This window comes from Enhydra lutris, unplaced genomic scaffold (genome assembly GCF_002288905.1).
Source record: "Enhydra lutris kenyoni isolate GAN:26980312 unplaced genomic scaffold, ASM228890v2 scaffoldscaffold1, whole genome shotgun sequence".
Taxonomy (NCBI): domain Eukaryota; kingdom Metazoa; phylum Chordata; class Mammalia; order Carnivora; family Mustelidae; genus Enhydra; species Enhydra lutris.
Genome location: NW_019154085.1, coordinates 18,104,342 through 18,130,395, shown reverse-complemented (window position 1 = coordinate 18,130,395; position 26,054 = coordinate 18,104,342). Strand labels below are relative to the sequence as shown.

Sequence of the window (26,054 nt, the reverse complement as noted above, 5' to 3'; positions counted from 1 at the left end):
GTTTCTCTATTACCATTTTCTTTTAACCAGAATATCAAAAATAAAATCATAAACTCACTACAAGGTGTTAAACTTTGATTTCTGTTGTTTCTCGCTTTACTAGTGTATTAATGGAGTTTTCTATATAGACTAGAAAGATATTAGTAACCATTATAGACAGAGCTCTTATTTATTCATACTAAAATTGCTTGCCTTTTCCAGAAATCTAATAATTTACAATAAGGACTGCTCTTCATTTGTAGTAATTAATGGCTTTTTTCAATTTAATCAAGATTACCAGAGTCACGAGGATTTCAACAATTTTAGAACCAGTGGGGACCTTTACTTCCCCTAGTGACTCCATTGTCTTCATTAAAAATGAGAAAAGAAAACATGCAACAGAAAAGAAACATACCAGGGTGTGTATATGGATTACCTCTGAGTTGTGGAATTAAGCGTGATTTTTATTTTCTTTTTAATCTTTTCTGCATTTTCAAACTTCTCTACAATAAGCATGTATTCCTTGAATGGTCTTAAGAGTTATTTTTAAAATATAGAAGAGCACCACAGGGACAAGGAAAATAAGACAGAAGCCAACTGTGAATCTTTCTCTAGATCGCAGCTGTTGACGCCTCCAACTAAGCTTTCTAGGCATGGGTGGGCGAGGGAATGGCGACCAGACAGAAGTCGACACCTGATAAATCCCCCGCCCCACCTAATGGAAGAGGACAGAGGGTAAGCCAGTTGAGCTCTGATCATCTCTTCAGGCATCTTTATACATCACCCAAAGAGACAGCATCTAGAGCTTTAGGAGAATGAAGAGAAACTAACATGCCATGGAGAGAAATTCTGGAAAGCGTGAACATCTGCTTCCCTTATAAGAGCCTTAAATCTGCTCTTAATCTAACGTCTGAAGGTGGATCCAAGAATTTTTTGTTCTAGTTCTAAAGTAACTAAAGACTGCATTTAAAAGTGGAACTGGTTCCTTTTTACAAATAGAAGAAGGAGAACAGAAATAGACTGTGAGGGCATGACTATGATTCTTACAGAATTTTAATTTCATGGCCATATTCTGCAAATGCACGAAGAGTGTTAAACACACCCACTATTACCGAACATTACACATGCACCCAGACCAGCTACATCTCTTCAGGAATCGAAGACCATGGAGCTTCATACATTTTTGAAGTTGTATTTTCCCATATGGACAACGCTGAAGTTCAGAGAGTTTAAATGAGTTTCATGCGAAACTAAGCAGATCAAATGATACAATTTCTATATGTGTTTTTCCTACCTACAGGGAAAGCATCATGATAATTATTTATAAAATGCCATTAGTGGTACCATGTAAAAGAAGAAGACATCATACATCATGATGTATGATGTCACTGGGATCCACCATCTGTCCTAGTAACTGCGGTTTCTCTGGTACAATGCTGTAGATGCTGTAGTAAGCCTATTGTAACGGATGCCTTTTTTAGATCTTTGAAAATCATATGAGGGATCTTGAATGGGGGAATAATGAGAAAGTGATTACCATGTTCATGATGACAAAGACTACACTATAACATAACGTAACAGAAGACAATGAGCCTGACACTGGGCCCTTGGGTCCTGGTCCCAGACCTGTGTCTGGTTACCTGGGTAATTATAGGATGTCACTTGACTTCAAGGCCTGGGTTTTCTCATCCACAAAACGAGGGTGATTCTTATGGCCATTGAGACGCCTTCCAGTTCTAAAATTTTAAGGGGCACCTGGGTGGGCTCAGTTATCTGAGCATCTGACTCTTGACTCCGGCTCAGGTCATGATCTCAAGGTCATGGGATCGAGTCCTGAGTAGAGCTTCATGCTCAGCACAGAGTCTGCTTGAGAGTCTCTCTCTCTCCTCTGCCCCTCCCTCTGCTCACTCTCCCTAAATAAATAAATAAGAAATAAATAAATTCTTTTTAAAAAATAAAAATTAAAAAAAATAAAATTCTAATTTCTTTCCATCTGATGGCTGATTAAAACAAAGTCCAGATCTTTCATGTTCTCTTTGAAGAATGAAAGTTCCGTGAAGATTTTCAACTTCTTTCTAATCAAAGCTGTGTTTAAACAGAGCACAGAAAACTGCCATCTCCCTCTGGAGGGACTTAAATATTGAGGAATGAGTAGTCTCATGTCAGCCAAAAAGACTCTATCTATTAGAAAACTGGCATAGCACAGATAAACTGTAAAATGATTAACATATGTGATTCTGGAAAAAGAAGGTTTCAAAGAAAGAAAGGAAACTGGAAGGAAGGAAACTGGTATACTTACTTCTTCCTCATCTCAGTTCTAAACTAAGAGGAAATTCAAATATTTTTGTATTTTGTATTGGTATTTGTATTGAAAGCAACACATCATTCTAGAATCCTTAATTCTGCAGTAACATGAATTATATATTTGAACGGCAAAAAACCAAGATATTCTGATGTGTCTCCTTTCAGATCTACTAAGGTGTTATACTGGCACCACTGGAAGAGTACCAACAAATTCAGCACGCAATGAATTGAAACCGAAATCACACGAACCCTTGGGTCCTTCATCCTTGGGAGGGTGAAGGTTCCTGACTGGGTCCCGGATGCTGCAGTCTGTCCCCGCCCAGGTGAAATCACAGATGCAGGTGGCTTCGTTACTGCACACCTGTGAAGAACAAAGAACACAGAGGGCACATATTTGCTGTGCTTTCCTGAATAATGGCAATAAAAGGAAAAGACACAACAAGATAAAATCATATCAACCCATACGGGAATTATCCTTCGCAGATAAGGATCTGAAGGAAATCATCATAGTCAGAGCATAGAGACTGGCCACACTCACAAAGGGAGAATAGCTAGAACGGAAATCTAACCACTGTGAACTCTGAGGATGCCAGACAATAAAGGTTTGAACCGGAACACAGATGCTTACTTACCCCATGGCCTGAACAGACTTTACCCTTGGAATCGAGGGGGCAGCTACTCATATTCAGGGCCTGAATCTGTAGGCACTTCCGATCTAAACACATCATGGATGGACCACATGGCGTTCCATCTTCTACATAGCCCACATCTGTATCATCATCTAAAATCACATGAGCACCACTAAAAGGAGAGAGAGAGAGTCATACAACCATTAGCACCATAGTTAGAAAGAGAAAGTCAACATGAATGAGGGCTTGCTCTTCAGGAAACTAAAGAGGCTGTCAGCTGACATGAATGGCTCCTAGTATTTCTCCACTTTTCCTTTTATTTCCCATGTCCCCACTTCCCCTTAATAAAAGAGCACATTGACATGAAATACCTCTCATTATCATTATTACACTATATGCCATCAGGAAAAAAATGTCATTTATTCCAGGAAGGATCTTATTGTCTAAGACTGGTTACAATGGTGTTCAGAACAATTTAAAAGAAAAAAACAGGGGCACCTGAGTGGCTCAGTTGGTTTGTCTGACTCTTGGTTTCGGCTCAGGGCATCAGCGGGCTCCATGACCAGTGGGGAGTCTGCTTGAAGATTCTCTCCTTGTGCCCCTCCCCCACCCACAAGTTCCTGCACACCCATGTGTGCTATCTTTCAAATAAATAAATAAATGTTAAAAAAAAAAGAAAAAAAAGCAATCATTTCACCAAGAGAATTTTATTCGTTTTATTTACCTAATCGATTTCCTAAATTTTGTTCAGAAAAATTTTTGCATGTTTCCAAATTTTACATTCACTCACATAAAGTGAAGGTTTGCTACTCTAAGGATACTACAGATAAAAGTTTGCAGATGCTAAAGGCAGTTCTGTAGGGGAATCCCAATAGTGTTTTGGGCAACAACAATACCATCTGAATGAAAGCATAGCATCTTAGAATTATTACTACTTTGAAGGAAACTATACTTACTTGGAATATGACATGACTTCCTGGTTTAAAAAAGAAGTTTCATACACCCTGTGCCTTGTTCTCACAGATATTTGGATATCAAATGTTTGCCTACAGTATAAATAGTATTTTAATAAATGCGTTCTGTATGTGATTGACTACTCATTAAGCCATCATCTAAACCAGAAATATGTTATATGAAGTGTAGCTTAACTGCCTTTTTTTGTCATAAAAAATAAAATACACATAGTGTTCAAATAGTGACCTATTCCAATGCTCAAAGCTTTAATCATGGGTCAAAATGGGTACTGTTAAGTCTACTTGATGATCATAATTACTGAGTGTCCCACTACTAAGAGTGGTCTGATTTTTGGGCAAATGTAATTTGCAAATCAATATACAACTTTTTTTTTTAATAACTCTAAACATGAAAGGCGATCATAAAATCAAAGTCAACATTCCTCTTGTGTGATACAGAAAAATTTCACCTAATTTTTCTGAATTTGTAATTCTTGTGATTCATTAGGTTTTCAAACATTTAATATATTACCTGCAGTCAATCACTCGGCCTTGATGGTAGAAGGAAGTTGGGATGATCTCACCCTGAAGCTGACCAATACGTGGAGCTCGAGTAAGATTGGTACAGAGTAAAAACCCACAGAACACATCACTGAGCATGTTAAATAAAAACAGAAACAGAACAGGACAGGAAGAATCAAGCTCAAAATAATCAAAACTATTCAGTCTGCATATATTCAAAATTTGAAAATATTTTCTCTCCTTCTAAATAAAAATGTGTGTTCAGATTTCATTGGTTGGCTATGACCCCCATCCTTCCTTGCTAACAGGATCACAGTTTTGTCTGGGTAGCAACATACACAGCCTCAAAGGACAGATCATGGCTGGTTGAAGCTAGTCATGGCACCCCTGACTCCTACACCCACTGTCCTTGCCGTCCCACTCTCCCTGCCCTAATAGAGCTAAAAGTGGCCTCTGGATGTTGAGATGTGAGGAAAAGCCAGCTAGGAAGTTGCTAGGGGAGAATGTTGCTTCTGGACAAGAGGTTAGAGCATGATGGGGAGAAAGACCTTTTGTTCCAACTCCCACGCTGCCTGACTTTGAATGTGCAGCCTGGCATCCACCTTGCTATAGTGAGCTCACGGCACAAGAATACACATGCTAAGCATTCCAGAGCAGAGGGGAAAAATCATCTGGATCTTTAGTGACATCGTTAAATGACTCAGCCCACCTGAAAGCAGCTACGTCCAGCCTCTCTGCTAAGTAAACAATGAACTCCCTCTTAAAAAAGGGCAAGAAATTGAAATGACACATAAAAAAAAAGAGAGAGAGAGAGACAGAGAGATCCATATCCAATAAACGCATGAAAATGTACTAAATTCCATTGGTCATCAGAGAAATGCAATAAAACCACAATAATGTAGCAGTTTATACCCACCAGGATGGAGGAAACTAGAAAGTTGGATGATACCGAGTGCTGGTTCAGTTTGTGACTCCACAACATTCTCATGTACATATTATTGATGGTCAGGTTTGCTATCAAGCCCATTTTAGAAAACCGTGACATCATATGGTGACACAGAAAATACACATATCCTTTGACCTAGCAAATTTTATTCTAGATGTAGGCATTAGAAGAATGTCTACAAATGTGCACTAAGTTACACGTACAAAAATACCCATGGCTGTGTGGTTCCTAACAGTGAACACATGGACACAACCTAAATGCCCGTGTTTGCAGAGTGGGGACTGCATCATGGTATGTGAGCATGAATACAAATGATAATAAAACCAATGAACAATAAACATGAATAGTGACACACACCATGCGAGACGCTTAAAATGCTGAACTTAAGAGGCAAAATACAAAATAATACATGAAGTATGATTCCCAAACGTTATACCAAACTTTTAGGCAAAATACATTGTTTAGGGAGGAAAACCAAGGCAGCCAAACTCTAAAAGGCAAGAAAATAATTGTCATAAAAGTCAGGATGAGTAGTACCTCCAGGAGCAAGATAAGGGCACCTTGTGGGGAAGGATACATTTTCTGCAATGCTGTGAGTTCTATTTCTTGATCCAGGTAGGGATGACATGGGAGCTCTTGTAATAATTATTTGGCAAACTGTCCATTTGTGTATTATTCACTTTTCTCCTTCTATATTCTATCTCCCAACTTTTGAACATTTCAGAAAACACGCATTAATTGTCTCCAACTCAGTGGTGGTTAGATATTCTGTTAATAGCTAGTCAAAAGCTATCTTTAACAATGATCCAATCCAGTGCCTCCCAAACTTTTTGAAGGGACAAAGATACAGAGAAATGATCAGGTTTGTTTAGGACATTAAGCTAATGAAAGAAGCTAATGAAATCCAGGTGTTCAACCACATGGATTTTTTACAACTTTAGGCCCCACTTCCTCCTAGTCTCTGGCACCTCAGAAAGAGGAGCAATATTTTGGAACATCTGTGCCTCACTTGTGAGACATAAGGTGGGAAGTTCTGTTCTATTATTTTTGTTTAATTTTAAAGAAACTATGGTCAAAGATTTATTGCCTCGTCAGACCTCATCCACCATCAAGGACTGCCTGGAATAGCAAAGTTTCATGAAGCACAACAGACAGATCATTAACTAGAAAAATAAACCTTCCTTAAATCCTTCCTCGGCCTCAGAATTAGAAGAATCCTCACTGTTAGGGAAGGATAATGAGGAATTTTGGCCCATAACTTGATGGTCCCATAGCTCCATGTCATTGAGGTAACCTTAATAAACTACTAAATCACAATTTTAATGTTCCTCAACTAATCTGGGGAAAATATTACCAATGTACTCTGAAAATATCTCATTTTCTCATTTCCTGAATATCTCATTTCCTGAAAAAAAAAAGATTCCTCTGGAATGCACTAACTAGATGATTTTTAGAAGGGGAAAAATATGATATGGACATTAAATGTTTAATGAAATCAAATGGCGTTGCACTCATGGAACGATCAAAAATATATATTACTTTGCATTATCCCCCAAATAGATACATAGTATACATATTTTGCTTGTAGAGCTCTGTGCATACTAGGACATTCATAGGCCATATGTTCCAGCAAAAGTAGAAAATTAAGACCTGACAGCATTGCATAATACCTTAGCAAAGTGTTTTTTTCAAAACAAGCATCAAGTAAAATATGACATATGAGAAATGTTCTGAAGTTTACAGAAATGTTGTTGAGTCTATGCTATGGTTAACAGCTTGGACCACAGCCATTTGCTTCTAGATATACCAATGTATTTTTTGAAATATATACCTGGGAACAAGTCCCACTTCAGACTCCTTGCTCAATGGAGAGTCTGCTTTTCCCTTTCACCCTCCTCCTACTTGTACTTTCTCTCTCTCTCTCTCTCTTTCTCTCTGTCAAGTGAATAAATAAAATCTTTAAAAAAAAAATCATTAACATTTATTTTGTGCTCAAGTCACATTTGAATCAGGGCTTCCAAATCACTCATCGTGCCCCCAAAGCTGACCACTCACTGTTTGCTGCACTGGATCCAGCGGTCTCCGTCCCTCCCACAGTTCCCCTTCTCCGTGCCTTCTGTGTTCAGCTTCTCATAACAGAACTTGTCAGACCCGGAAGCCTCTTGGAGAAGAACACACGAAGACCATGTGTTTTAGTGGCCTTTGTTATGCACAACCAGCAGCGTGCATGTAAATGTTTAACAACTGATTCTCCAGAAAAAGAAAAAAAAAAATCCGGACATATAGCATTTGCCAATTTCCATCATGTCAATTTCCATGGTGTAACATATGGCTAATTTTAAGCTATCAATGGGATGGTGACAGGTTTCTGAAATTCCTTAGAATTTAACACTTGGCTCTTGCAAGCTACTCCAAGACAGCTCCAACATGCTGCTGTTTTTAACTTGAGGAACAAACTGATTCCCAATTCTTGTTGGTGGGTTTGAGGGAGGGAAGGAGGAATGGTCATCAGCAGGAATTAGGGAGGTGGCAGGTAGAAAACGAAGAAAGATTCTTAAGCCTGTTTTATACAAGTGTTAAAAGATATTATAAAGTCTTAGGCAATTAAGATTTTATGTCAACACTTGGGTTTTGGTATTTAAACATTTTAAAAGACAAATGCGCCTCTATTATCTTTCCTCTGTCAAAACCGAAACACTGAAAGTAAATCTTTCAGTTAAATGATATTTGCCAAACATGGAAATCACTCCTGCAGGGGTTCTGTTCTCCTTTTCTGTGTTTTATTTTCCTTTGAGGGTGACCTAGTCTCAGCCAATAAGACAGACCCCTTCCTCTCTGTCATCTGGTCCCCATGAACCGAAGTTCACAGGACAGGCACTATAAATGTCAGGAAGAGAGTAAGTGCACTGGGATACCTGGGTGGTTCAGTCAGTTAAGCATCTGCCTTCAGCTCAGGTCATGATCCTGGGGTCCTGGGATCAAGACCCATGTAGTTAAGGCTCCCTGCTCAGTGGGGAGCCTGTTTCTCCCTCTCTTTCCCCTCACCCTACCCCCATTCATGCTCTTTCTCTCTCTCTCAAATAAATTTTTTTGTAAATCTTAAAAAAAGAGAGAGAGAGAGAGAGAGAGAGAATGTGCATTAACATTCACAGAACGTACTGAGAGCAAGGACCATGTATGCAAATCTCTGGGTCTGCACCTCAGGAAGGACATGCATTTCTTCTCTTCAAAGTGAGACAATACAACTACAGAATTTAAAAAATAAGTCTGGTACTTCCCCGGAGTAAAGGAACAGAAGGCTAATCTGAGGGGTAATGGTTAAATCCAAAGTACAGAGTGAATCACACAAGTGGTTGGATAATGAATGTGATCGCCACACTGAACCCAATCTTTGCATGTGCGCGTGACATCCCCTCTCTGACAGCCCTGTCACTGTGTGACACGGCTTTTTTTGGATGACCAGTCCCCAGCTTCAACAGATGCTTTCTGTGGTTCTGTGACTGAGATTCACAGTTCTCTTTATTTTCACCCTTTCCTAGATTTAAAAAAAAAAAAAATCATCACTTCAGGGGCACCTGGGTGGCACAGTCAGTTAAGCATCCAACCGTTGGTTTCAGCTCAGGTCCTGGTTTGGGGTTGTGGAATTGAGCCCTCTGTTGGGATCTGCACTTAGCATGGAATCTGCTTGAGACTCTCTTTCCCTCTCTCTCTGCCCCCACCTTCTCTCTCTCTAAAATAAACAGATCTTAAAAAAATAAAATAAAATAAAAACACCTCTCCAAGCTGTCTATGTCTTCAGCAAGACTGGCAGAGCAGGATAACATCAGAGAAACCCGTGTGTCATCACCAAGCAGGAAAACGCAACTTACTTGTCCCCCAGACATGCTGACATTGGTTGTCCCGGGTCTTGCATTCCCCATTGTAACAGCGGCCCTGGGGACAGGGACACACATTAGGAGGCCCATTACAGCCCGTTTCCTTGCCCCCAGATTTGGACTGCAAGGTCTCCTTTGTTGTTTTTAGATAAGTTGATTTGTTTTTCACTCCATACCCCAGTATTTTCACAGTGAGAATAAAAATCACAAACATCTTAAGGGAAGCAGAGTAGACAATTAAATTCTAAAACTCAGAACGGATCTCGTAGTACAGCTCTTTAAGTCAAAATTAATCATCTGAAATTTTAAATTTTACAGAAAACAAACGTTGGTACACTTCCTTGGCTGATTCCAAAATGACTTTTAGCTTCTTTTGGGTGTGAATGTTATATCAGAACACGGCTTCAGAAAAGACAAAACCCATAAGATCACATATGATAACACATTGTAACAGTCATATTTTCCCACAATAGGCTGACATTACTGAAAGATGGTCATAACTCAATAAATTAGATTCTTAATTCTTTAGTCATTATATTTTTTTCCCTTGCCTTCAACCTGGACAATTTGTCACCAGAATTTAATATCAAACTATATTTAGTCACCAGAATTTAATATCATACTATATTTAGGATTTGATATGTCATGAAGCCACCTAATTGGAAGTCCCTTGCAATAATGTATGGTTCTTTGAGATGTTATTTCCCTTCGAAGATATATTCATCAGAAGGAAAAAAAACCCTCACAAACTAGTCCTTTTAAAATTACATCAAAAACGTATAGCCTGGCGTGCCTGGGTGGCTCAGTTGGTTAAGCGACTGCCTTTGGCTCAGGTCATGATCTTGGGGTCCTGGGATCGAGTCCCACATCGGTCTCCCTGCTCATGGGGGAGCCTGCTTCTCCCTCTTCCCTGCTATGCTCTCTCCCTTTCTCTCAAATAAATAAATAAAATCTTAAAAAAAGAAAAGAGAAAAAACTTAGAGCCCAGCATACCTGATTTTGATTGCATGCGTACCCATCTTGCTTATGAAGGTTTGGTGGGCACTGAAAAAATACAATGTTTTTTGTTAATGTTCAACATAAGTACTTTCACATTATGTGTATAATTTATGAAAATGCAAAAAAAAAAAGGAAGCATGGTGAATATATATTTGGGAATGTTTAGGAAAACATAAGTAACCCCTTAAATAGAGTATCCAAACAATTTCTTCTATTATTGGTAAAAATAATAAATTCACCCATACAGTGAGTACTTTTTATTTCTCTGTCTTCCTTGAGGTGGACTAGAATAAGAACTTGCATTCACTTGGGTACAGAGTCAAGAGCAGAAGGAATTAAAATGGACAACGAAGGGCATGAATCAGCTTGTTATGTAGGCGTAGACACATTTGGGTTCTAACTCACAGGACCTTTCTCGGACCTGGGAAATGTCAAATCTGCATTTGACACCCCTGACCTCACTTCTAGGTCACATCACTGAAAAAGAAGAAACACTCTCTCAACTCAACGTGAGTGCTCATCTCTGTGACATCTCTGACCTCTCTGATGTGCTACTACAACAATTGTGATGGGATAGTTATTTCTTTTCCCAGGTCCACTTATCAAGTCTTTGTTTAAAAGTACACTTCATTTTCCCAAACGTCACCCTGAATGAATTAAAATTTTTGCTCCCTATGCACTTAATTTGCCACATTTGAGAGAATTGGAGATGGTTCAAGTCAAAGGCTCTGTAATACAGTGTTCAAAGCAAATATGCAAAGAAAAGGCAATATACAGGGAAAGCAAGTGACGAAGAAACACAGTAATAGGCGCCAAGGTCTCTCCCAGAGTCCCTGCCTTCTCAGTAAAGGACAGTTCTGCTTTTCCTATTGGTCAGACCCCAAACCATGAAGCCATCCTCTGTGTCTCTCCTTCACTCACATCCTTCTTGTAGTCGGTCAACAAATCCTATGAGTCTACCTTCAAACCAGAATCACATCTGACTACTTTTCTCTGTCTTCACTGCCAACCCCCAATCCAATCCACCATCATTCCTCACCTGAATCATGCATCAGCCTTCAACTGATTACCCTGCTTCTGCCCTCATCTGTTTCAGTGACTGGAGCGTCCTTCTAAAAACATAAATCACATCACACTGCTCCTCTGCTTGATGGCTTTCCAATGTACTCAGTGGACATCAGAGTTCAACATGATAGGCATATTTCCGTCCCAATCCATCCTCTCTCTGATCCCCTCCATGCTCTGCCATGACTGAGCTGACTCTGCGAACATGCCATGCATGCTTCTACCCTATGGCTTTGCCCTGCTCTTCCTTCAATCTTCCCCCAGGTTTCTGCATGGTTTGCTCTCAAAAACTGGAACTCTTCCCACGTTGGCCTTCTCTGTTCCCCATTTCCTGGTGTTTTTCTTCTCCATAGGACTTACCACCTCTTACTCATATATGTTACTTATTTGTTTGTCTATGGTCCCCATCCCGATGTGAGTTCCACACACGCAGGGATGATACGCGTTGTTCCCTGCTGCCCCCATCGCATCTAGAACAAAACTGGGCTCAATGGCTATGGAGTAGGTGCTCATTTACTGTTGGCTAACTGGATAAATAAATGAATAACCCACACAGACACAATTAAGTTCCTCTGTTCTGGGGCGCCTGGGTGGCTTAGTTGGTTAATTGCCTGCCTTTGGCTCAGGTCATGATCTCGAGGTCCTGAGATCGAGCCCTGCATCAGGCTCCCTGCACAGTGGAGAGTCCACTTCTCCCTTTCCTTTTGGCCCTCCCCGCAACTTGCGCTCTCTCAAATAAATAAATAAAATCTTCTTTAAAAAAGTTACTCTGTGCTGTGAAGTGTGTAAACCTGGCGATTCACAGACCTGTACCCCTGGGGATAAAAATACATTATATGTTTATAAAAAATAAAATTTAAAAAAAAAAAGTTACTCTGGGGGCGCCTGGGTGGCTCAGTGGGTTAAAGCCTCTGCCTTCGGCTCAGGTCGTGATCCCGGGGTCCTGGGATCGAGCCCCACATCGGGCTCTCTGCTCAGCAGGGAGCCTGCTTCACTTCCTCTCTCTGCCTGCCTCTCTGCCTACCTGTGATCTCTGTCTGTCAAATAAATAAATAAATAAAAATCTAAAAAAAAAAAAAGTTACTCTGTTCTTCACATATCAAACTGCTTATCAGGTTCACTACAGAAAGGTAAAGAACAAATTTAGAATTTGTAATTGCTAAGAAGCACTAACTCACAAAGGAACACTTTGAGATAAAATGCTTTGGTTCTACATCTTTCTAAAGACTTTCGTATACGCTTTCATTGACTACAGCTTTTCAATCAATCTGATGGTGATTATTCAAAGACATAATTATCAGCACCAAAACCCGGCCTACTGGGCCAACAGCACAGAAACACAGATCCTTGTGGCCTCCTTCATCCAACCAAATCCACTCCAAATGCAATCAGTATCTTATTAATCAACTAACAGTAATTATTCACTTACTCCAAGACCGATACAATCACACTAAACAAAAATCCAAAAGAAATGTTGCTACTAGAATAGGTATATCAGGGTCGAAAATCAATTTATCACAGTTGGCTTTTGTGATGTTTCAATAAAAAAAATCATTTGTAGAACTCTTTATTAATTTAAAAAAGCCCCAATTATAAACTGTTGTAGCTACATGCAAGATTTCTAATCAATTTATTTTTTGTATAGGCTAATAAAAGCAAGTTGCTTATCACTGAAATATTTAACATGGGAAATTATGGAATGTCTTACATTCTCTGGGGACATTTAAAACAGAAGAACCACAAATTTGTGTGCTTTATTCTGCCTGTGAGTAGAGCTCTTGATTCAGTCTCTAAATGCCATGCCAGCCCCCGGTTTCAGGCTGTGCAGGGAAGTTCACGGGAGGCAGGTTTCAACAGTGCAGTAGCATTTAAATGTGCTTATTTTTAATTGTGTTATGTCACCCATGTAGCGCTAACAAAGACACATTTCCCACATCTTTCAAAAATACCTTTATTATATCATCCAGTATCATTTGCCAAGGATTTCTCTCAGTTGCACAAGTACTGTTTATTCTGTGATAAACTGTGAATTTAAAAAGTAGCTCAGAGGCCTCAGTAAAGGCTAATATCAAAATTAAGCAAAGACATGAGATACAAGGCAAAAAGCTATAGTGTTGCCAATGATGCCGATTCTCAAAGATGCAGATAGTCTCTGAGATCCCCTTCTTCCTAATCATAACTAGTATCAATTAAATTCAAGGCTCACTGTCTATTACAAAGCAGAAGAATTCTGGGGGATCTTAACTCCCTCTACTCCAATTATCTATTTCAGGCACATTCTGGTCATATAAGGAAATTACTGCTAAAAGAACATGTTATTCTAATATGCCACTGAGAAATTAATTTAACAGCTCAATTTTCACCTTACATACATAAAGTGAAAGAAACGTTTGGGGCGCCTGGGTGGTTCAGTTGGTTAAGCGTCCAACTCTCAATTTCGGCTCAGGTCATGACCTCAGAGCCCTGAGATCGAGCCCCACTTTGGGCTCACGCTCAGTGCAGAATCTGCTTGTCCCTTTCCCTCTCTGTGCCTGCTCGCTCTTGCTCTCACTCCCACTCTCTCTCTAATAAATAAGATCTTAAAAAAAATGTTTTAAAAATTTAGACAGTAGACTATTAAGTTGAACATAGAGCCCTCATTATAAAAAACCTCACTTCCAGTAAGTTCTATGGCAATTCAGGAATTAAAGGCCGAAATGAAAAAACTGTACTTCGAAAATAGCTGAACACAGAACCCAAACCATATATGATGGGTATAAGAACAGTAGTATTCTACAAAACTAAAAATACAACTCAGTGAAACAGCGCACCAGGATTGTCACAAAACATAAAACTTGGCACAAAACACAGAACCCACAATTCTAACACTTTTACTATATTCTAGGAAAACACAAAGAAACCTATTTACATATCTAAATAGAAGAAACAGATATGCATAAAAATCAATACAGAATAGTGTGAACATATTTCACAGGATCACGTCCTTAAAAGTGTCCCTTTGAATTGAATCTCAGAAAATACACATCAAGAACGTTCAAAAAGGTTAGTTAGAAACCTTTGTCTCCCCCTCCTCTTGTTCCTTCCCAGTGAAGGGAACTCAGCCTCCCTCCAGCTACTCTGCACTCCCTTCCCCCTGAGCCAGGTAGAGTGACTGAATGACTGACAAACCTGGGAAGAATTACTGGCCCTTTGCCTCACTTCCGCCATTCTTCTCTTGCCTATCCACATAAATCATACTATCCTCGCTGCTCCTCCAAGACATGTAAGACAACGGCCCATCGCTGCAAGGAGAAGTCATTCAAGACCTACTTTTGTCAATAAGCTGTTCCTACAGCCTGAATCTGGGATCTATAAAGAGGCTCACTTAGCTCTCACACCAAGTTACAGCTTTCAACTTGGCCATATTCAAAATGAAAGATGGTATTTTGACCTCCAACCGAAGTCTATTATGGGGAGCCCCTTGGAAACCATAATACCTGGCAAAAGACAACTCCATTTCTGGGCCATTTACCCTAAGGAGAAAACCCTGAACAAGAAATACTCTTAAAGATGCGTAAAGATGTTCACTGCCATATTAATTATAATAATGAAAAACTACCAACAACCTAAATATCCCCCAATGAATAACAAGTCCCAAGTCAACTAATGAATCCACATGACAGACTTATGCAATTGTAAAAAAGCGTATTTATAAAAACTGTGGAATGGTACAGGAATATGTTTTTGAAGTCATAAAAAATAAAAGTAGAATGAAATTCAAAATTCTTACCTATTCCCTAACTGCCCTGATTCCTGTCTTCCTCTTGATTTTTTCCCCACTACTCTTCAGTAATTCCTGCTCTCATTCTATTTCTTGAAGAAGCCAAGCTTCCTTACTTGCTGTTTTCGGACTAGATCCTCCTCCTGTGCCTTTCTATTTAATTACCAACTCCTCCAGGAAAATACACCTGCGCACCCCACCTAAAGCCCCCCGCCCCACATCCCACACCACCTTACGTTACACTTAGCACCACCAGATGTTTTTGTTAACTTACTTCTCCACCCAGCAGAATGTAAGCTCCACAAGTTCAAGGACTTGACTATCTCGTTCCCTTCCATATCCGAACATTTACAGCAGTGCTTGCCTGGCACACAGCAGGTGCTCAGCAAATGTCCATTTGAATGAAAAATGAAGACTCAAAAATAATGTGATTTAAATTTCTAAAACATAAAAATTATATAAAGAAGGAATGCTAGTAGACAACATTAATTATGTTATAGTAATAGGGGGCATGATGCTAGGACCTTGCCAGTGGGGGAGAGTTTGTGACAGAACCAAGAGAGGTGGACACCTGCTCCCGTTCCCTTCTTTAATCAGAGCAGTATTCCTTGTTCTCTGCTTTCTACAGTGGGCATCCAACCAATTTTTTTCTTAAAAGTAGGGTTTGGTGGCTTAAAAATATTTGAAAACAGTACATTAATTCTTCATCAGTGTGAATATGCTATCTTAGATGTGGGGACAGAGAGAAAAATCAATTCACTGGGTAGAAACCATATAAAGGAAACTAATTATGAAGCGGAAATTTGGAAGAAAAAAGAGATCTAGGTCCAGGAAACACAATAATTATTCCTAAAATAAAGGCATATCGGAGATCTAGAAATTACTAGAAAATAAAGTAAAACAAAACAAAAAACAAAGAAACCAAATAATCATATTCACACATGTAGCCCAACTGAAAGCTTTCCAATGTGTACAATATTTGCAAGTAAAATGTATTATTTAAAAACTCAAGTTTGTCATACCTGGCCAGAGTCTCCAGTACAATATTCAGTAATATCACACCCGTTGACAGCATCCCGACATTCATACCCTCGTGGCTGAAACTGCACATCAAAATTCAGTATTAGGAGCTACTGTTTATTAGTATTTCAAATACCTGGCATTGTTATATTCACCAATAATTCAGATACTATCCCAAAGCCATTACCACACTCTTTTTATGAATTAGCAAGATGGTTGCAGAATAGAGTCAAGGCCCAGATACCATTCTCTGTAGTAAATATGAGGCATTAACCAAGGCATTAAATGTTCAGATTTTAAAACCCATGGTCTCAGAGTATTACTTTTGGAAAACAAGGTAACAGCAATTCTATAAAGAAGATAGAGCAGTATGGTTTAAAACAAAAGAGCAAATCACTAAAATATAAACATTTAAGATCTCTCTGAAGATTGATAGATACACCCAACCTTCACTAATTGTCCCTATTAGCTTGGATCTTAATTGTGCTTTAGCTAAATACATACAATCAAATTTCAGAGAATTCATATGAACTTCTTTCAGTGACACAAGTCACACTGAGGGAATGGGTGAAAGATGAAGGAAAGAGATCATTGATGTCAAGCGATTTATACTCTGGAGAGGGGGGAAGCATAAGGCAACTAATCTAGAATTTCTTAAAGTACCATAATGCCTAATACCTCTTGGTACAGAATAAAATAATAAAATAATGTAACTTTATGGTTATAAGGATAAAATAATATAACATTATGGTTATAAGGAATACTAGAGGTTTTGTAAATGAGAAAAAGGAAGATTTAAAAAACGACTTCTCAAGAATTGACTAGAGGTTCTACCGATGAAAGCAAACTATGTCCATACACACATAAGCTGTATATATACGCATATAAATATACACACGTAGATTACTTCTTTGTGTAGCTTTCTTGCCTTTATAGGGGATTTAAAAAATCAAGCATAAAAAATGTGAGCACTAGGTTTGAGGTTCATGGTCCAAAGTAAATGAGGCCCAAAATAAATGTACAGATACATAGCAGGAAATGTAAAGAAAAATGTTGTAAGTAGGTCATATTATTAAAAAGACCGCAGGAATTGTCCCTCTTCTATTCAACCATTTATTCAGTCATTTAATGTAGTATTTATCTACCTTAGCAGGACAACTCTCAATGTTTATTTTGGAAGGAGTTTACGTATATTTTCTTAAGGGGGAGCTGAAGGATAGGATAGTTGATAGTGCATCCTGGTAAAGGTAAAGGGTTTGACCCACAGAATTTAGGTAGCTTTACTGATTCTACAAAATTGTGAAAGCACAGGCCAATCAACAAATGTTTGGCAAGCTCTACAAATGCTCTGTGTACACTGTGAGAGATTTAGCCAACAAGATGGAAGTGTCGGGGGACTCACAAGACATGAGGTACTGTTACAGCATGGCCCGTCGCTGCAGTGGGCCCCGTTGGAGAGAGAGCACTTCTTACAGCACAATCCATAGCATTCCTAGAGGGAACATTCACGTGAGTAAGTGAGAAAGCTTACAGGCTGGTCTTTCATCCCACTCTCCACAGGGGACGTACGTATAATCCACATGAGGAGACTTAAACAATAACAAGCAAATATTTCAGGAAGTCATCACTTTAAACAATGATAATATTCCTTCCTGTCATATTTTTCGGCCAAGTAAGATCTTCTGTGAAAGGGCTTCCCTACCAAAAAGTAAGCTTACTTCTTAGCAGGCACCTCACCTTCAGTTAGTTCCAATACACTCTTAAGACTCTTTTTAAAAATATTTTATTTTTAAGTAATTTCTACACCCAACATGGGGCTTGGACTCATAAACCCAAAATCACGAGTCATGTGCTCTACTGACTGAGCCAGGCAGGGGCTCCCAAACTCTATCTAGTTTCATAAAGATAAAAATAATACACACCACAGAAAGACTATTTTGTGATTTGATAATAGTTGAATGGGATGAATATGAACTATGAATTTTTAAGAGGTAGGAGATTTGATTAGAAGAACCCATTAGGTTTTTTTTTCAAACTAGATCATAAGGACATGATGAATTCTAACATGTCTGAGCTGGGATTAAGCATTGATGAGAGAGATGAGAAAGACAGACAGTAAGACCCCAGAGGAGGACCCTGTAGACTTCTTGCTATTCTTATAGCTATTCTTGCTATAAAGGCGGGAAGGATCTCTTATACCTACCACGTGTAAACCGCAGTCACATTCCTCTCCAGCCTCCACATATCCATTTCCACATTCTGTGGGCTCAAATAGCTAAAAGAGATTAGGAAGAGAAAGGAAAAACATTTTAGTTTATCACAGAAAATCAACACGCAAATAGGGCTACCTACATGGTCCTGTAATCATGTGCAATTTTTCTGTGATCTGTTGTTAACAGCATCTTACAAATGATGTCTGTGTGGTAACACTGTTCACTTATTAATAACACTTCGAATAACCATATGGGTAGTATTTCTTGGAGGATTCTCTGGAGGTGGGCTCCAGAGATGACCTCTACCATTAGAATTACTTATTAATGGAAATGAGCTATCAAAAGGAATAGATCATTTATTACATTTGCTAATGGAGCTCAGATGCGATGCTAAGACTCACCGATACCTAATTTACTGACTTATCTCCAGGCAGCTGAGAAAACATAAAAATTGTCAAACAGATAAAATGTTTCAGTCACAGCCACATGTAATGAATACCATCAAGGAAATGCAAATAAGTGTAGAAGAGGTGCCGTTGGAAATCCATGCCCATCATTCTCATTGAAAAGAAATCTGTCCTGTCTAAAGTATACTAAATAAATGTGCAGACATATTCACGGAGGTATAGAAATCTTTCAATCATTCCTGGAACACTGGAGGAGTCGAATTTCTAGAATAATGCACTCCACTAGTGCTATGAACTTCCCTGCCAGACAACCTATATTGTAGCCAATTGTGGAGGCTGCTGAGCATTTGTGAGAAACAGTTCTTTTTTCCCTCAGCTGGGGCAAGATCTCCCTCTTCAAGCCCATTACACTTGCATGAAGACTGGAAGAGCACATTCCAATCCAAATGCTCAAAGACAGGAATATGAGAGGGCAAGAAAGACTCCTCCTCTAGACACCCCAAGGAAGGGTTGCCTTCCACCGAGGCCATCTAAGAAAGACCCGATTCTCCTTCCACTTCCAGGAAAGAAAAACTCTTATTCAAAACAAGAAAGTTCTCCAGGGTACTTGGGTGAGACTCCTCCATAGGAAAGTCCAATGAGTGAAATCAACAGTCCTAATCTCTGTGGTATTTTATCAGCAGGAAGGACAAAATGGAAAGGGGAAGCTCGGACTGGAACATGGCTAGCACTTCCTTCAGGCCTCGCGGGGAACCAACTGTTAGATCTCGCTCTTAGGAGCCTTCTTCCAACCAGCAGCAGGCCTTGATCACAAACTGGGTGGAAACCATAGCAGGTGGGAAGGATCCCACAGCACAGAAAAGAGGCATGCAGATAATGTGGAAAATAACATGTGAGTCACACATGCGCACATTCACTGACTAAAAGCACTTAGAAAAAAAAAGTCAGTTCTTTGATACATACATACAAATTATTCCACTGGAATACACAGGGGCTTTTAAAAAATCCTTCTACCACGTAGCTTAAAAAAAATCCATATTTACTAACTTTTAAAATTGAAGATGTATCATTATTTTTATTTAGTTTACAAGTTACCTGAATAGTTTTCTTTCTCCTGACAGGCAGTTTCAGAAATCTAATGATGGATCCTTCCACACACACACACACTAGAAACCTTAGGACTCACTGCTGTGCTCTCAGGCAAAATACTTCTAACTGGCTGGTGAGACACGAGGCAGGTGAGATGAGTCGTGTACACTTCAAATCGTTAATGCCAGCAGCTCCCATCAATTCACTACTACTCCTTTCCCCCATTTTGAACACTTGGAAGTTTTCAGATTTCTGTTCTGAGGGTCAATGCCATGAAAGGCAGACAGCTGAATTTAATGGTTGCAAGGTCACTTTACAATTCCTTTTTCTGCAGACTCACTGAGAATTTATACAGATGTCAGGCATCCAACTAACATCCCCTGACTACAGAAGTATCACTTAATTATGAGAATAGGAGTAAATTATTCTGTCATTTATACACATTAGTCAGTGATTATTTTTCCTTAAGGTTAACATGATTTCATTACTCTCTCAATTTATAAAGCATTACACATTTTGTATAGCAAAGGGACTATATTTGACTTACGAAGTAGTATTTTCAAAAGAAACATAAAATGTGCAATGTTAGAATTTCTATACCGTCTGCTAATTAGCAGCAATCCTGCTTTTATGCCTGTTGAATGATTCATTTCCAAATATGTTACTAGAGGTCCACAGTGCCTTATGCAAAAGCTTTGTAGGGCTGCCTGGGTGGCTCAGTGGGTTAAGCCTCTGCCTTCAGCTCAGGTCATGATCTCAGGGTCCTGGGATCGAGTCCCGCATTGGGCTCTCTGCTAGGCGAGGAGCCTACTTCCTCCTCCCTCTCTCTCTCTCTCTCTGCCTACTTGTGATCTCTCTGTGTCAAATAAGTAAAATCTTTAAAAAAAAAATGCTTTGTAGCCAGTGAGTTTGAAAATTCTGGCTTTGCTAGATTGTAGAAAAGTATGATGCATGTTCTATGTAATAGTCCTGAGGGGCCTGGTGCATACCCTATAATCACAAACATTTCTATTTCTGCAGCAATACTTACGACTATTTACACTATGAGGGGTTATAAATGTTTTTAGTCCAAGAGAAGTTTTACTGCCTAATGTGTTTTCTGCAAACTCATAAAAAAGACTTCCAATTTTCAGAGCTTTTTGAGTTAAGGAATTAATGGATAAGGATTGTGACAATGCATATATGAATTTTGATGAAATGACAGTTGATACCATGGACCTTCCCACATAAAGAGACTATATATAATAAATAATAAATATGCATATGTATTTATGCGATCCATAAATACTTTGGGCCATCTTTTGGCTAGCTTCTGTGGGTATTTCCTATATCTATATCTATATCTATATCTATATCTATATCTACATCTAATATCTAGATACCCTAGATAGGAGAATAGACCACTCAAAAAGAAAAGAAAAAAAGCCAAGGAACTAGTTGTATTCTTTGAGAGAATGTCAATGGAAATTGGAATTTTCGTCAGAGAAACAGGTTAAAGCGATATATGCTAATCTAACCCACAATCTCTAAGCAGCGGGTTGAAAATCCTAACATGTAAATTTCAAAGATATTTTGATTGAAGTATGTTTGTTTCTTTGTTTGGAGGATAAAGTGGGAGGGGTACAACTAGCACTGAAAAATCAGAGACTCACAGCAGCAAAACTATGGTTTTGTGACTCATTTACACAGGATCAGATTTCATATGATAATGGCTTTTATGACTAAATACTAATCAGACTGACAAATCCCCTCCTCCCCCAAAAGACCTGTTTTCCAAGACAAGTATCTGGCATTTTCAGTGTTCCACTGTAAAAAGATATGTAAAGACATATAAAAAGATATTTGCATCTCGTTTTATTAAGGCAGGAGCTACTTTTCAACATTTCCCACTGAGTAAAATGCAAACATGGCTTTTCAATCTTTTCCCATAAGAGATTTGTGACTGATGATTGTGAGAAGATCTGAGGTGTATATGATTTCTAAGGCTATATTGCTTTCATGAATATTATGTACATTAAACAAATTTCTTAGAAGTAAAAAAAAAAAATTAAAGAAATAATTACACTTCCTGAGTTACTAACCTTTGTTGGCCTGTTGAAAAGACAGGCTCCCCCTCCTCTCTGTAAAAAGTCTCTATATTCCAAAATGCTGCACTTTGAGAACTTTCGGGAATGGGACACCCTGAGAAAATAAAGAATCAATTATGTAAATAATTTACCAAAAGCAGTCATCAGAGAAGAAATTAGAACCCGTGAAATTAGAGCAACATGTTCACTCTGGATCTAGACGATTCCGCACAGGTTCATTTATGTTCAAATTGCCAAATAAGTATGTGTGGTAGAATTTGTAAAAATAGATAGTCAAAGAAAACCACAGATTGTGAGCCAGGTTATAACTTCCTCAGCAGCCAAGCCCTTCTATGCCTAGGCTTAGAAGAGTTTTGGAAAGCTTATCACAAAACTTCGCCACCTAGGCTATATTTTAAAGTGTGGTCATTTTTATTTGCTCTCTCTCAGTAAAGCAAGCACTTTTTTTTTTGCCTCTGTCCTGAATAAAAGATGCAAAGGAACCTATTAGTTTTTACTTTGGAGGAAGGAATTGTGACAATCTAGTAAAGATTACATAATGCAGACTGCAGGAACACCAATGAGGCAAACAAGGAAATCGTAAAGTATTATTATATATATATATATATACACACACACACACACTATATATATCACTATATATATACACACACACACACATATACATACATGAATATATATATATGTATATATGTATACATGTTTTTAGCACATATACACTTAGTAAAAACAGAATGAGGGTAAGCTCCTTCTGAATTAGAATTAGGTTATAGCTTTTCAGGCACAACGTCAAATATATTCATGACTTAGGAATATGATATGAGCCTTTTTGTGATTTAATTAATCCAATTACTATCTCTACGTCAGTATATAGGGAAATATTATACACATGATTAAGGCTGAGTCCTACACACTGATTCTTCGGGCATATTTTTCATAGTACTTGATTTGAGAGTAACAGGCCACTGATTTTAGGAGGCAATCCAAAAGTTTTTTGTATCCTGATGCATGAGGGTAGTATATGCAAGTAGGAAAAAATTATGCCATTGTTGACAGTGATCCCTTAAAGGGACTATGTAGAAATGTGTACTCAAGAAAATATATATATTAACTTTAGTTGTGTTTTGTTTTTTTTTCTATCCTCCGGGTGACCAGTCCGAAAATTTATTTAGAAATTAGGAGTTTAGAAGACAGAAAGTGCCTCTTTATAGAAGCAACATTATAAATGGTATTACCTTCCTATAGTAGTCCTCAAAAATGCTGTTTAAGCCGTAATTTTACTAAACTACGGCACAACAGTAAGGGGAGCATGAAAGTTAACAGCTTCAGGTTTAAACTGCATTTCTAGAAACATATGTTCTAAAGCAGCAGGCAGAACTGTTGACTATCTCTGCAAATCCTCATTTTCATACTCCTCTTTTCCCCATGAGCCCGACTCCTGGTGGGAACGTAAAGAAGGGACTCTGTACAAGTAGGTCAGGGCCTCTGGCCTCAGGAGAAGGGGAGGACCAGAAATGGGCAATATATTGAGCAGATCTCTGGCATGGGCAGAAGAAGAAGGACAGACACGGGTGAAACAATGTCTTCCATCTAGTAGGAGTGGGCTCTAGCTTAGGAGCCTTGGATTAGTGGCTCCCACCGGGACAGGAGCCAGGTTGGGGGCGGGGGGAGAGGGGGGCAATGTTTCCAGGCCCTGGCTCCCAGCCCCTCCCAGGCATGACTCTAGTTCTCAAATTATCCTCACAAGAAGAGAGGAGATAGGTGCGAAAATGTTCAAATGTCTATCAATAGATGATACCTATTTTAGACACAATAATTCTGTCTCAATAAGAAAAAAGCTCTATCAATTATATAAGCAGTATGGTACCATTTTTACTACACCAAATATGTCTATTTGTGAGTTCCTTAAAATATAAATTGATGAAGAAATTGATTTTCACGACTGCTTCAGACAGACAACGAGCTTGTATTCTAAGTGCACTAAAAAAATCAATGCCTCTACTAAACTTAGAAGCATTTAATAATGGGCTTCTTCTAAAGGTTAATAGAAATAGAAGTTGTTATTATACTTTACTGTTATCAACAACTTTAAATGAAAAATTAAAATATAAGGTGAATCAGTCCTTTCATTTTTAAAATGTCAGAAAATTTATGATTGAACTTATACTGAGTGCTGAGCCTAAACGACCCCGAGAGACTGTGTAGCACTTACATGTGGTAATGTCAGTGAAAGGCATAAATCAAATGCATGTATAATGAAAATTTACCCTGTTTCCTCCATGATGCAGCCACCCCAGGATTCTGTGCAGTCACATTCTAGTCCAATGAGATAATAAAAAGCAACAGAAGAAAAGAAAAACAACAAAAGTCACATCTTTAATTTGCATTTCCACTTTTGAGATAAGTCCTTATTACCAATTCCATGTCATGTAGATACAGAATGTGAAATCTCACCAAACAAAATCTATTTCCATTCAATCAATATTTCTTTACATCCCTTCCAGAAGTATAGGTTATTTCCTAAGACAACAGCTGGCAAGATATAAAACTGTCACTCTCTTCATTTTTGTAACTCAGAAAACTCAACTGAGTTCCTAGTTCTAATGTTTAATGAAAAGTAGCCTGGTCTGGAAATGAAAAGCCTGAGTTCTAGACCAAGGTCTACCTGAGTTCTAGTTCAAGGTCTCCCTCATAGGCAAGTCCTATAGGCAAGTGACCTAGTATGTATTGGGTTTTAGTGTTTCCACCTTGAAAATGGAGAACAGCCTCTCTGCCTATCGCCCAGAGTGGTTCGAGGGCTCACACAAGATGAGCGCCAGCACGCGCTCTGTGAGCGGTCAAGCTCTACTGCACACATGTCGTGAATCATTCCTGAAACCTCCCCCAATAGAGCATATTGGAAGTTACAGGAGAGAATTCACTTGCTAGATTCAAAGCGAGGTTTGGCCGAGATTTGCAGAACACTATGCTCAAAGGTTTAGGAAAAGAGAGCGTTCTAAAATGTAAGTGTAAATTGTCACTGAAACTAAACAACAATCACGAACTCAACCGAGATGCCAGAGACTGACATACTGATACTGCAATGGGCTGTTCTTTTCATTTACTTTTTTTTTTTTCCTATTCTCTTTTCTATTATAGACAAAGATATTTTCAAAGAAAGGCTTCCAGATAGATTTTTTAAAAGTCAAAGTTCAGAACTAAAGAACTATCCACCTAAACAAACAAGTCACAAAGGAATGAAACATTTTAGGAAGGACCTACTCCAGGCATTGGTCCTAAACCCCTACTTCTCACTGCATCCCCTCACCCAACTCCATAACATCTCCCAGCTGACCCCAGCGCTGGCCTCTTCCAGGCTCCAGGGTTCCCAAACAAGGTCATAAACCTGGCCCTACTCCCTTCTGATTTTAAGGCCATCTATCCCAGCTGATGAAACACAAAACACCTCCTTTAATGTGTACTATGTGATTCCTTGGAAAGCAAATACTCTGAGCAAGATTCTAATAAATGAAAGTTTGTGGATATTTGCTAAATGCCACCAGACTTAATATACACATCAAGTGATGACTTAATATACCCATAAAGGGAATCAAGAAGCCCCGGATACATATTTTGTTTCAAATTTCCCTAACACTATGCATTAATAATAATTATTTGATAGTCATCAAAAAGGTATAAAATAAATGTAGGATAATGTTATAGTAGGTTTTTGTCCTTTTCTTCCTTGGGGAGCTGAGGTGGGCAGGGAGACCTTTACTTTTAGCATCTGATATTTTCACAGAGGGGAGCAGACTTCCACTTAAGAGAATAATTTGAGGGAATACCTTGGTCCTTCCTTCCACGGCATCCTATTATGACTTTTTTGGGTCTTAGGCACTTTTGCCCCATGCCACAAGAAATGTATCAGAAATTGTATTTTACTACTTTGTTGGTCTAAAGAGAAATATAATCCAGGTTGGATTTTATTCTGATTTTTAAAGAAATTGAAATTTTTCGTGGATTCCTAAAACCATTGTGGGCTTTGGATACTTTGCCACTGGAAGCTCAGCCCTGTCTTTCCATCTTCCTGGCCTCTGATTAATGAAGAAAGTGCCGTGAGCACTCACTGGCTGAGTTTCCCCACTGGACGGGGCCCCACCTGTGGCCCTGTTTGGATTTCCCCTTGGCATGACCTGCCCATGAGAGGGGTATCCTCTACCCCCTGTT

The 26,054-nt window shown here is 38.8% G+C and overlaps 1 protein-coding gene across 1 annotated transcript in view; it reads right to left on the bottom strand.

The window, feature by feature from the left end:
• LOC111143916 (ADAM metallopeptidase domain 23) overlaps positions 1-26,054 on the bottom strand; it is a 162,734-nt gene that overhangs the window by 18,217 nt on the left and 118,463 nt on the right. The window contains exons 14-24 of the mRNA XM_022497947.1: positions 24,116-24,164; positions 21,843-21,942; positions 18,256-18,327; positions 17,455-17,544; positions 16,055-16,135; positions 10,202-10,252; positions 9,203-9,266; positions 7,389-7,494; positions 4,398-4,517; positions 2,916-3,084; positions 2,533-2,644 (exon numbers count right to left, since the gene is read on the bottom strand). Of these exons, the coding sequence (XP_022353655.1) occupies positions 2,533-2,644; positions 2,916-3,084; positions 4,398-4,517; positions 7,389-7,494; positions 9,203-9,266; positions 10,202-10,252; positions 16,055-16,135; positions 17,455-17,544; positions 18,256-18,327; positions 21,843-21,942; positions 24,116-24,164 (1,014 nt within the window). The remainder of the gene's footprint in view (positions 1-2,532; positions 2,645-2,915; positions 3,085-4,397; positions 4,518-7,388; positions 7,495-9,202; positions 9,267-10,201; positions 10,253-16,054; positions 16,136-17,454; positions 17,545-18,255; positions 18,328-21,842; positions 21,943-24,115; positions 24,165-26,054) is intronic.